This window comes from Lolium rigidum, chromosome 6, assembly GCF_022539505.1.
Source record: "Lolium rigidum isolate FL_2022 chromosome 6, APGP_CSIRO_Lrig_0.1, whole genome shotgun sequence".
Lineage (NCBI taxonomy): Eukaryota > Viridiplantae > Streptophyta > Magnoliopsida > Poales > Poaceae > Lolium > Lolium rigidum.
In genome coordinates this window covers 207,085,298-207,098,308 of record NC_061513.1, presented here as the reverse complement: position 1 = coordinate 207,098,308, position 13,011 = coordinate 207,085,298, and the positions used below count along the sequence as shown (strand labels likewise).

Here is a 13,011-nt window from a genome sequence, read left to right as displayed (position 1 = left end):
GGAGGCGTCGGTGTGGAAACTGCTTCCCCAAATGGAGGATGCAGTGTCGGCGCCCCCCAAACGGAGGTGCCGGCGCCCCTGCCGGCGCCTATTTGGGGGCTACCGGTGGAGATGCTCTTAGCAGAACCTTGGCAAACATTTTGGCTAGCCTGTGATTTGAAGAACAGACCCATAAATCTCCAAGTATTTATTCAGCTTTAATTTGAATCCCTCCTGCTAAACTTTGTACTAGATTTGATTACATTTCATACGGCGTCATGTAAGGTATCTTTTTGCTTGACAAGAGTCCACGTCACTGACTAACACAGATTTTAAGCTGACGTGAGTCCCCCTTACTTTGCAGGTGCAACCTAGCCCAAGAATATGGTGACGTAATTAACCTCCAAGACTGGTACCTGTCTTTTGATGGTAGTATCAACAACACAAATTCAAAAGGGGAAAAAACTGCTTGGTTCTCCCTCAAAAAAGCTACACCTCAAGCTAGTGAAGCTATGATCCGGTATCCTTGACCGCAGATTTAACAAAATGATCTCATATTTTTCATTTATCAAATGCTAGTCCATAATTTTGTGCTCACATTTTAGTCAAGGTAATCCTTGACACTTTTTTTTCCCAGAGCAAGGTTCTGCAGAGCTGTAACTGAGCTCGAAATTACTGTACTTCTTCCAATGCCATGCAAGAGAAGGCTAGATCTGGTTCAGAGAGTTGCATTCGGTCCTTGAGGCCTTTATTTTGCGCAGAATTCATGCTAAGGTTTAGTTTGGATTGAAGCAACCCAGTTCATAAGACCTTAATATTGGTGATTTGTCTCCTATGATCAGTAATTCAGTATCAGACTTGTTTCTCTTTGCAGCTTTCTGCTGCTGATGGCCATGAAAATTTATGACACTATTATGAGATGTCCACAATTATTCAGAACTCAGTGAGAAGCTGTGCACTATTCAGCACCGCCACAAGCCAATGAAATGAAAGAGAGGATCATCTCTAGTACTAGTATGTAGCATGTATGGTTAGTCTTTTGATTCGTTGTATGTTGAGCTGCCTTGACTCAATGGAACCTTTGGATGCTTGTCCTGTGTGAATTTATTTGAGCATTTGCATTACTAGATTATGAATAAAGTGGAGGCACAACCACAAAAACATAATGCTGCTTTAATAATGTTGGCCATCAAAGTAAAGTTCATAAAAGGTTTGCACAAAATGCCAACTTTAATAAAGTTCAAAACCTCATATGACTTCTACTTAGTAATCATGTAGGAGTAATAAAATAATATGTATTATACTTCAAAAAAATGTATTATGATTTTACCAGATAGATGCAGCTTACAATCAATAGAACACAAACTACAGCTGAACAAAATAAAGGCGCGAAATCAAACAAAACCATCTGAAGGACAAGCGGCAGCAATGCAACGAAATACAAGTAGCAAAACACAATTTCTTAACAGCAAAATAAGCTTGGATAAGCGAGAATATCCCATGAATCCAGTTGGAATTAAACTGTTCTAGATAAATTTCTAGAATTCCAAACAGACTGTAAACTGAACCTGGAGAAACATAACATCCACTCAATTGTATGATGCAATCAGGAATTAATTCCGATGACTGACAGTCAAGACAAGTCCAAAGTGGTCACTGGGTAAGACAGGTAGATCCATCTTACGAAACTCTTTGCCTACAATCTTATCCTTGTGATACGAGGCACCTGGTATCATATCCTGCCCAATCATCTCGATGTCATTGATCTTAAAATCAACCAACTTGCACACGAACCGGTCCAACCGCTTCTGCTGGTTACGGTTGCCAGACAGCATGGCATTGGCTTCTGTGTCGTAGGTCCAGCCATTTTCACCAGGCTTGAGCTCAACCCATGCATCAATCCAGCCGTCCGGGAGAGGGAATGGCCCATCCCCCTTGTCGTCCCAGTTCATGTCACCGCAGAAGATCACGTTGCTGTAGGCTCCCAGCATTTTCAGAGCTTCTTTTGCCTGCAATACTCTCTCCCTTCTGTACATCTGATCCCACCCCGGAGGTGCAGGGCAGGGGCTCTCTAGGTGGCTTGTGGCCAACATCAGGTTGATATGCTGTCCAGTGTCAACATCTACTTTGCATAGCTCCCTTGCCATTGTTGAGTTAGAGAATGGGATACTGCCATTAAATTTCACAGGGAATCTACTCAGCTGCATTTGTTGGCAAGTGAATTGCATTAGTAAAAATAAGAGAACTACAGAAGAAAGGGTTTCACTACCATAAACAGAAGGTGTATAATTAAAGCTACATTAGAACTGCAATAAACTACTTCACTAAGTTATATCATGATATATGTATGTGTTTGGATTGTCCATTTTATGAAAATGACATAGTTTGTTTTGTCAAGTTGCTTTTATTAGCTTTACTTACACATTTACTGTTGGTATACAAATCGATGGTAAAAAATGGAAATAGGATGTCAAGTGGGATTCTGCCTATATCCCACTTCTAGTTCATTTTATAATTTTTTATTCCATTTTTTCTCAAATTTGAAATAAGAAATGCCTAAATGAACTAGAAGCAGGATATAAACCCGCTTGCATCCCTAGATGGAAATGTTAACCTTTTTTGATGTATGGTATATCGTACAAGCGCCATGTATGACGTCTAGCACCAACGCACACTAGGAGGGTGCAGTTCAGGAGGGCTCCCAGGGAGCTCAGTCCATGTGGTGTTCTTATTGATAGGGGAAAGAATTAGAAAGATACCCTTCTCTGCCCTCACATGTGGTGTTCTTATTGATAGGGGAAATAGTTAGTTATTTGTTTCGTGTTATGTAGAGCAGCGCCTACTGCTTCAAGCCATGTCACCCAAGCGACCAACCTGGATTAAATCCTTCCCTGTAGACTATGCTCCATAAGCCTAGCATAATATCTTCATTACTTATCTTGTAACACAGAGAGAGAAGCATAAATGTTGGACTTCATAGGACCTACAAATCAACATTTCTGCATGCTTGAAGCCTTGACTTCGTAGGGATTACCTGCATGCAGTAATAATGTCTCCGCATTGACTCCTCAGAAGACAACGAGCATTTGTAATCTTGCCACCAGTTAGAACTTTGCAGAAGTTGATATATGTATGGTGTAACCTCCTGCAGTTCTACATATGAGGCACATTGAGACAGAGAAAACAAGATGGTGCAAGCTCGAATTCTGGACCTGGAAGCATATAAGGTCTGGACTGTGGTACTGAATAAGACCTCCAAGAGCATCCATCCTTCTGCGTACTTCTATATCCTCTCGGAACCAGACATTGTATGTCATGATTTTAAAGGTCTTCTTATCTGAACAAGTTTCATACGAGTTCAGTTTATACCAACACAGTAGCATAAAAAGGCATCTCGAAAGATTATAGTAACTTATAACTTGCATAAGGTAGCTGAATATTTTACCATCACAAGGGGGGGGGGGTGTAAACATTTGTTTTGTAGATCAGTCGACTGTTTACAAAAAAAACAACAACTTCAAATAAAAAAATGGCAACCAAGTACAGTAATATATCTAAGATAACTGTCTCTCGGATGTGTACTGCCATTAATATGTATAAGAGTCATGAGTAATAGCCTAATAGGATAAGCCCAGGGTATCATATTTTAATCAATCAATAAACACAGCAGCGTAAATAGAAAAGCATCATTTGTGATCAATGAGCACCGTCGTCATTACAATCCACATATTGTTAGTATGTAATAATGTTAAATTTAATAACCGCTTAAAGTAAAAAACTAACGACAAATTAATTCTGAATGTTGTTAGCCTTGTATAGTTTTTTTTGGCTTTCTCTTTCTCTTTCTTTCCCTTTTACACCTTCTTATTTTCGTTTGTAGCTTTGCTACATGGCTGTACTCTACAAGCTTTCTTTGTGGTTTCCTTCTAATATACAAAGGCACACACTTTGGTGTGTGTTCCAGAAAAACAAAGGGAGCGTATAAAACGGCACTGCAATGCAATCAGTTGCTAGATATATTAATGAATGGTATAAAATCATTATTCCAGAGGTAGATTAATTCTGAATGCTGTTACCTAAAAGGAGCAGATAAAATGCCTGTCAAATACAATCAGTTGATACATCATCTACATGTATTAAGGTGTGATACAAAAGGCAATATTTCAGAGGTAGACTGGAAGTGACCAACTGATCTAACTCCATTAATGCTGTTCTGTGAGTATAAGACAACGACATGCTAATTGAAAGATGCACCCCAGAACTCCCAGGTGAAAAAACAATACATGTTAAATGGAAAAAAAAATGAAAAGTTACACATGTTCATGTTAGAGCCTTTAAGGTGTCCGTAAACTTTATTGAAAAGGAGAGCAGTGTGCCATATGGTAAAGGAACCATGTTTAGGCCTTTCGAATTGCTTTTTACTGGATGCAAAAAATGTTTATTTTTTCCAGGAAAATTAACCATCATATACAAGACTTGAACAGGTACATGTGTAAACAAATTCAGATGACACGTTTAAATATTTCTTGAGAACTTTGTTATTTGTTCAACCGGGGAGCATAGGAGCTATTTCACCATGTCCGGGTAATTCAAGTAGTATATGTATCTTACATATGAAATGATATGCGGATGATCCAAACATGCCCAGTGAAAGGTTTTTGTGACTTAAAAATAAAGTAATTAAACAAATAGGGTTGGAGCTCGAAGGTAAGAAAAATGCATGAACGAGGCCATTTATTACAAGATAAATGGGAACACATGTACAGCCTAGTCGGGGCTAGGCAGCGACCCTAGACAGTCTAGACCACTGCATATTACAACACCGGTAACTTGTATCAAGAAAACTACCGTGTTCAGTCCAGAATTAGAAACCATGGTGACACCTTTACAAAATTGTCACACCACAAATTAGAACGATGTATATTGCACAGCCTACATCCATTTTACTGATCAGTTTTGATACACAACACTCCAATGTTTTTGCTGATTGCAGTCGATGTGCCTCATCTAGGGCACCAACACCTCCATCATCGTCTTTGGCAGTGCTCAGTGAGTGATATGAAATTGCAGCTAACTTGAAGTAGAGTGATTTTAGTGTTACCTTATACCACAATGACTCACCATCCATAACTTGTACTTATCGTCACATAATTTAATTCCGACTCAATGTTATCACAGTGCCTAATTTGATTTTGTCACTCCAACAAAACATTATGAGGAATCAGGCATGTTCAATAGGACAACCCCCTCTTCCATTATCATAAATTCTATACAATTTACCCTGTAGTATGACGGGTCGCCATGGATTGTGTTTGGTGGTCTGGCATATCCCACAAACTAAGCAATAGACCTCACGTGCAAATGATTTACACCTGTACAGACAAGTCTTTGCCACCAACATGACATTGCAAAATACGGTATCTAATGATAACAAAACAAAAGTCTAGCAAACCAAATCAAGAACTAAAGAAACCCTAAATAAACAAGGTTAAAAACTGATGAAATGTTTAAAGACGACTAGAAAAGATTAACCCCGATGCTCTGATCCGCACCCAAAAACAAACCTCTATTGGCAGCAGCAGCCCTATTATCCCCTCCGTGGGCGGCATCGCCATCGTCGGCGCACACCTCCACGACGTCCGGTGACGCCGCGCGCTCCCTCTTCATCCTCTCTGACCGCCGGGGCGGGGGTATCCCTGGTGAGTCCGCGTCTATCTCCACGGGGCGCGCGGTCTGGCATGCGGCGCAGGCGTCGACATTGCCGGGGTTGGAAGACGGGCACCTGGCGCAGATCCACAGCGGCGCGGTGTGGCGGCAAGGACGGGAGGACTCGGGCTTGTTAGCGCCGTCGCGGTACCCCGACGAGCCTGGAGGCATTGAGATTTGAGAGGAGGGTTTTGGGTTTCAGGCGCCGGAAATTAGGAAAAGAGGAAAGGGCAAAAGGAAAGAGCCTCTAGGCATTCGGCCATCCGGGTTTGAATTGGGGACAGAATGGGAGGACTCAAACTTTTCTAATTCTACATAGAGTCAATGATGTACCTACCAGCATGCTAATTTTAAACAAGATAAATTTGGAGTTTTGAAAATAAACACTTACAGTCAAATCTATACACTTTTCATTTATGTGTTTTTACATTTTCTAAAACTTGTAAAATGATTTTTTATTTTTTATAATAAAGGGAGAACTATAGCTCCAGAGACTAAAATCCCAACTCATATATACGATAAATCTTCTCTTATCCAAATGCTCCGCACCAAAGAACAAGCACGGTATGGTAAGTTTCATGCTACCCTCTAGCATGAATATTTCATGGCATCATACCAGAAGCGGCGTGAAATCATCCCCCCGCCCCTAGATAGGTTACGATTTCGTCCTCTGTCACTTCACATGAACAATGATGCTTGTTAATTTCTTGCATGTGCATGATCCTTTAGGAGGGGAGGCCAAGTACATGGGTGTGAGCAGGTGCCATATTGAATGATCGTGACGGATAACCTAAAGGGCAGGTGTCATGATTTTGTCCTGACATCAACCATTAGGGGTGGCTAAGAATGATAAAAGTGTGAGGCACATTGCAAGGAGTATCCAAGGATGAGATGGCACAGCGATGTACCCAGGTTTGGGCCCTCTTGGTGAGGTAAATTATACTCCTACTTGTCTGATCTTGTATTGAGGGGGATTATAGAAGTGCTTGTATGAGCATAGATGTGTGTGAGCGTCTTCAATTGCCTACCACTAGAGGGCTCCCGACCGTGCTTTATATAGGAAAACAAAAAATAGGTTACATTTAATGTTAGTGGAGCACCAGAGTTAACTACATTATAAATCCCTCTATGATGGTCTAGTGGCACATATGGTAAACCTCTCAATGAATGTGGCGTAATCCCAGTAATGATCATTAATTGCCTTGAATGTCAGAGCCTAGTGCATGGGTGTCTATTTGAGAGCAGGACACTCGGGTGTCATTTGGTGAGTCGGTCTTGTCCACCACGTGGAGGAGTCAGTTGTATCATCTTCTGTCTTGCTATCGTGGGCCGCCTCGGGCTTCCTAATCCTTTCTTCTACCCATGGGCCTACCACATGAGTTATATCTTCGTCATTAACCCCCAAGTCCATGAGGGTGTTGCAGGTGATACTGACTTGAGAGTCAGGAGGAAATCATGGCTAGACCATCAATTGGATAAGCATTGAGGGACTCCAAATTTGAGCATTGTAGACGACCCACTCCTTACTTAAGCGTGTAGGCTTCTTATCTTGAAGGGTTGGCTTCTCGTCTCACGATCGGTATGGTACTCAAATAGCTTTTATGTTCAATATGGATGAAATAGAAAACTTTATTCTTTGTTATTATATTGGTTGACTTTTCCTCAAAACCTCTAATGTGGCCTAAGCTTTGAGGGGTATCCTTATCTCACAGATTGACCAAGGGAAAGGAGGGGTGAGGGATGAACACGAAGAACGAACAACAACACGATTGTAGTGACCCCGCATACCACCTGCATGTTGTAGTATTCTAGCCGTGGATATAACATGTGCGAAGTACCAATACGCAAATATCACATCCCTCAGAGTGGTACAACAGAAACATAGCTGGTCCATACTTACTCACTTAATATTATTACAATCCAGAAATGTACATCATAAGGGAGCTCCTCTTGGGTCCGCAGAGGATAACTCGGGAGTTCCAGTCGAACTCTACTAAGCCTACGAACGATAGGTAGGACTAGATTTAAAACCATGACTACTCGAGCAGCTTATTCTATATTGTTCGGTGCTGCCCGACTACTACTACTACTACAGTAACCTACTAACTTATGCCTCCTCCTCAGTCTCTTCGGCTCCGAACTCGATCAGGTAGTCCACTCCTTCGACGCCTCCCGAGAGATCTGGCTCCTCGTAGTAGACGTCCTCCGCATATTCTGCCTCCTCGGGATTCCCCTCAGTTCTGTTCTAGCAATCTAAGCATGGGATTTAAAGAGGGATGAGTACGAGCGTGCTCAACAAGTTCATTATAGGAAAGATGTGTTTTATGCACTAGCTACGACCATGAACCAGAAATTTCAAGGCAATGCAAGTTTTTCTAAACATTTCTTCAAAAGGTTGCTTTTATTCTGAAGAGCTATGTCCGTCAGCCTTCACCGGTTGCTAGAACTTCATGGAGTTCCTTTACAGCAGCATTCGCAATTCCAATCTCGAAATAGGGAGTGACAAGCCAAAATTTGATACACTCTGTAGAGGTGTGTTACTGTACCCATAAGAGAACTTAAACTTGTTACTAGCCGAGTCTAGTTCTCGTTCACACTTTCTTGGTGTGAGGCCAGGTATAAGTCATAGCCAATCACTGGGCCTTCCCGCGACCCCGCATACCCACCCTTTTGTAATCCACTGGCCTCGACCAACTCATATGATCGACCCCTGGGCCAACCCGTTACAATCCATCATAGGTACAACCTGCAGTAGAAGCAATGGGCTTTGACCCCCGGGGCTTCCTCCCTGCCTAAACATATCCCAGCTGGCCACCTGCAGTCGTACCCGTTGATATGTGAGAGGGAAAAGAACAGCTGACTACTCCATCCCACTCCAGATCTTATGGTAAACATGGTTATTACGGTGCAAGAACCACTGAACGACATTTGTTGTTAATCCTATGTGAATATAAACCCATTGCAATGGAACCTCCACCGGACTCATACCATGGTTCCATTGCCAACCACATAGTCATATTCATAGTTATGAAAATAATGCTTTTCTTTTGATGCAAGAGTGATAAGTATAGTACTTGGCAAGTAATTTGATAAAAATACTCAAATGACATGAACAAGCGATGAACTTGCCTGAAGACTGCAAGGTATTACAGTTGGATGGTGTGGACTGACCCTTGACATTGGTTTCTGAAAGATAGCATCATTGTTCGATAAGGGCAATGGTTAAAGATCCAATTGATGCATGCTTTTGGTGTTTTTAAGTTGCCCCCCCCCTAGCTGGTGTTTTAATTCAATTCTCAGAGTTTTGGAATAAGAAATATTTGATTTTTCTCCTTAAGAGTAAAAATAATGTCTTGGAGTGTTTCCAAGAAAAGGTTAAGTCCAATGTTATTTATGGACTTGGTTAATTGTTAAAAACATGAGGTCTATTTTAATTTCCTTTATTATTGCATTATTCTTTGGATAAATAGTTATAATTTTTTTACTTTGGTTCAAATTTTCAAACACGTATTTGTTTGGAATAGATAATAATTTTTAGAGTGGTTTTCATATTTTATTCTATTTTTTAGAGTTATCCATGATTTTTGGATTTATGGCAAAGTTTTAAATAAAAAGGGGTGCTGAAATTACCGTTTTGCCCCTCGGCCCACCTGTCAGGCCGACTCACTGGGTTAGGCTGGACCAGCCCACCTGGTCCGGCCCAACCGGCCTCATTCGACCCCTTCTCTCCCGCACGGTCAAAACCCTAACCCTAACGCTCTCGCGATCTCTGTGTCGCCTCTGCCGTCTCCAGTCGATTCCGGCCAGCTCCAGCCGCCTCGCCCCTCGCCATGGGGCGCGTTCGACGCATCTCACGACGGCGCGATGTTCTGTCTGCGTCGATATGGAAGAATCATCACCTCCCGCTCGTCCTCGACCCCCGCAGCATCTAGAGTTACGGTTGCCTCCATCGATGCGCGTCGGCAGGTGCTCCAGGCTGTCCTGGTGCTACTCGGCGGCGTGCTGGTGACGTGATGGGCGATGTTGCGCTCGTCGTGGCCTAGCCTAGCCGTGGCTTGACGCTGCCGTGGCCGCCATGGCTGCGTCTGCAAGCTGCTTCGCCCAGGTACGTGCTCCTCCTTCCTCTCTCACTTACTCCACATCGTCTTCTTCCGCTGGATGCACTAGCATCCATCACCTTGGTGTACTGGGCTTGCCAGTACACCAGCATTTGCACTCCTACTGCTGTGATGTGCTCCTGGCTAATCTATGCCATGGCTAGAGTTGCTGCTGCTGCTAGCCATGCCCTCCTACTGCTACTCTAGTTGTTGTTGTTGTGCTCATGCTCATGCTGTGCTATCCTAGCTGGTGCTATTGTGGCTGTGTTAATCTCTGTGACATGTTGTTCTACTGCTTCTGCTATAATTATGCTTATGTCTGTGCTGCTGATGTTGATGTGATGCTCATGGCCTTGCCATGCTGCTCTAGCTGTTGCCATTCTATTGTCTATCTTGTTCATCTATATGTGATGTCACTGGCTAATTGCTGTGAGAAATTCTTGCTTGTGAAAGTGCCAATGATGCATGCCATGCTTTGTTGTGCTCCTTGTGTTGCCTAATGCAGCAGTACATCAATTCTTCTTTGATGTGCTTCTGGAAACAATTATAAAAGGTGATATACATGTTGTATTGTCTGCTGCTGTTAATTGCAATTACTACTGCTTGTGTTTGTGGTTGGATGATCATGTGATCATCCATTGCTTACTGTATTCATATACACTTGTTTATATGATGCTTTTGCTTATCTCTGAAGCTTCTCACCAAGTGATGATGGTTGCTATTGCTTGTAAAAGCATTATTGTGGCTTGGTGCTCTATCTGATGCCTCTGGTATCAGCTGTGTAAGATGTTGTTGATGCTTTTGCTTGTCAGTGAAGCTTTGCTTCCTAATTCTGACAAAAGGAATGAACTGCTGGATGCAGTGATGATTTCCTATTTATTTGTACAAGTTTGGATGGAAACCAACCATAGTTGGTACCTTCACTTGCTATTGAACTCCCTGGAGTGATGATATTTCTATTTGGCTTGCTTGTGTGTGTGGCTAGGCAGTTGTTGTGACCCTAGTAGTGGATTTCTGCTAGACATGGTTGCTCCTGCCACTTGGATGCTTTATGTGCAATGATACTGGTGATCAATCATTTGATTCCAGTACCACTTGATGTTGAAATCAAATAGACATATAATTGTCTATTTTTCGGATGGTTTATCTAGACTTGTGCTGCTAGGTGATTCTGGTTAGGCTTTGCAGTTGATTAAGTCTAAATTGAATCTGCTTGGTTATGCTACTGTGGTTATTCATTTGGGCATTCCCAGGGTTCTCTATGGCTTGTGTCTCTGGCCTTTCCATCTTTGCCATCATCACATGGTCTAGGACCAAGTGATGATCAACTAGGGAAATCTTACCCTATGGCTTGGTGTGTGATACGTCTCCGACGTATCGATAATTTCTTATGTTCTATGCCATATTATTGATGATACCTACATGTTTTATGCACACTTTATGTCATATTCGTGCATTTTCTGGAACTAACCTATTAACAAGATGCCGAAGTGCCGGTTCCTGTTTTCTCGCTGTTTTTGGTTTCAGAAATCCTAGTAACAAAATATTCTCGGAATTGGACGAAACGAAGACCCGGGGGCCTATTTCGCCACGAACCTTCCGGAAGACCGAAGAGCATACGAAGTGGGGCCACGAGGTGGCCAAACCACATGGCGGCGCGGCCAAGGGGGGGCCCGCGCCGCCCTGTGGTGTGGGCCCCTCGTCAGCCCCCGACTCTGCCCTTCCGCCTACTTAAAGCCTCCGTCGCGAAACCCCTGATGAGAAAAACCACGATACGGAAAACCTTACTGAGACGCCGCCGCCGCCGATCCCATCTCGGGGGATTCTGGAGATCTCCTCCGGCACCCTGCCGGAGAGGGGATTCATCTCCCGGAGGACTCTACACCGCTATGGTCGCCTCCGGAGTGATGAGTGAGTAGTTCACCCCTGGACTATGGGTCCATAGCAGTAGCTAGATGGTTGTCTTCTCCTCATTGTGCTTCATTGTTGGATCTTGTGAGCTGCCTAACATGATCAAGATCATCTATCTGTAATACTCTATGTTGTGTTTGTCGGGATCCGATGGATAGAGAATACCATGTTATGTTAATTATCAAGTTATTACATATGTGTTATTTATGATCTTGCATGCTCTCCGTTACTAGTAGAGGCTCTGGCCAAGTTTTTGCTTTTAACTCCAAGAGGGAGTATTTATGCTCGATAGTGGGTTCATGCCCGCATTGACACCGGGACGATGACGAGAAAGTTCTAAGGTTGTGTTGTGTTGTTGCCACTAGGGATAAAACATTGGCGCTATGTCCGAGGATGCAGTTGTCGATTACATTACGCACCATACTTAATGCAATTGTCTGTTGCTTTGCAACTTAATACTGGAGGGGGTTCGGACGATAACCTGAAGGTGGACTTTTTAGGCATAGATGCGGTTGGATGGCGGTCTATGTACTTTGTCGTAATGCCCAATTAAATCTCACTATACTTATCATGACATGTATGTGCATTGTTATGCCCTCTCTATTTGTCAATTGCCCGATCGTAATTTGTTCACCCAACATGCTTTTATCTTATGGGAGAGACACCTCTAGTGAACTGTGGACCCCGGTCCATTCTTTAATACTCGAAATACAAATCTGTTGCAATACTTGTTTTTACTCGTTTTCTCTGCAAACAATCATCTTCCACACAATTCGGTTAATCCTTTGTTACAGCAAGCCGGTGAGATTGACAACCTCATCTGTTTCGTTGGGGCAAAGTACTTTGGTTGTGTTGTGCGGGTTCCACGTTGGCGCCGGAATCCCTGGTGTTGCGCCGCACTACATCCCGCCGCCATCAACCTTCAACGTGCTTCTTGGCTCCTCCTGGTTCGATAAACCTTGGTTTCTTTCCGAGGGAAAACTTGCTGCTGTGCGCATCATACCTTCCTCTTGGGGTTGCCCAACGAACGTGTGAAATACACGCCATCAAGCATATTTTCTGGCGCCGTTGCCGGGGAGATCAAGACACGCTGCAAGGGGAGTCTCCACTTCTCAACCTCTTTACTTTGTTTTTGTCTTGCTTTATTTTATTTACTATTTTGTTTGCTACATTATATCAAAACCCAAAAAAATTAGTTGCTAGTTTTACTTTATTTACTATCTTGTTTGCTATATCAAAAACACAAAAAAATTAGTTACTTGCATTTACTTTACCTGCTTCATCATGTTTCCTTTTAATTTTACCACAAAAAACATAC

General features: G+C 42.7%; 1 protein-coding gene across 1 annotated transcript; it reads right to left on the bottom strand.

Moving 5' to 3' along the window:
- Positions 1-1,455: 1,455 nt before the first annotated feature.
- LOC124663700 lies at positions 1,456-5,856 on the bottom strand. Its single transcript, XM_047201375.1, has 4 exons — positions 5,544-5,856; positions 3,192-3,316; positions 3,014-3,124; positions 1,456-2,180 (listed from the first exon to the last, which is right to left on the bottom strand). The coding sequence occupies exons 1-4, from the start codon at positions 5,854-5,856 to the stop codon at positions 1,593-1,595; spliced, it is 1,137 nt and encodes a 378-aa protein (XP_047057331.1). The 3' UTR covers positions 1,456-1,592.
- Positions 5,857-13,011: the final 7,155 nt, after the last annotated feature.

Bases quoted from the DNA above. Each gene is read 5' to 3' on its own strand.
- LOC124663700 (XM_047201375.1), bottom strand. From the start codon at position 5,856: ATGCCTCCAGGCTCGTCGGGGTACCGCGACGGCGCTAACAAGCCCGAG. The intron at 3,317-5,543 runs GTTTGTTTTTGG...AAACTTGTTCAG, and splicing joins GGCTGCTGCTGCCAATAGAG to ATAAGAAGACCTTTAAAATC. The intron at 2,181-3,013 runs GTAATCCCTACG...CAACAAATGCAG, and splicing joins GACATTATTACTGCATGCAG to CTGAGTAGATTCCCTGTGAA.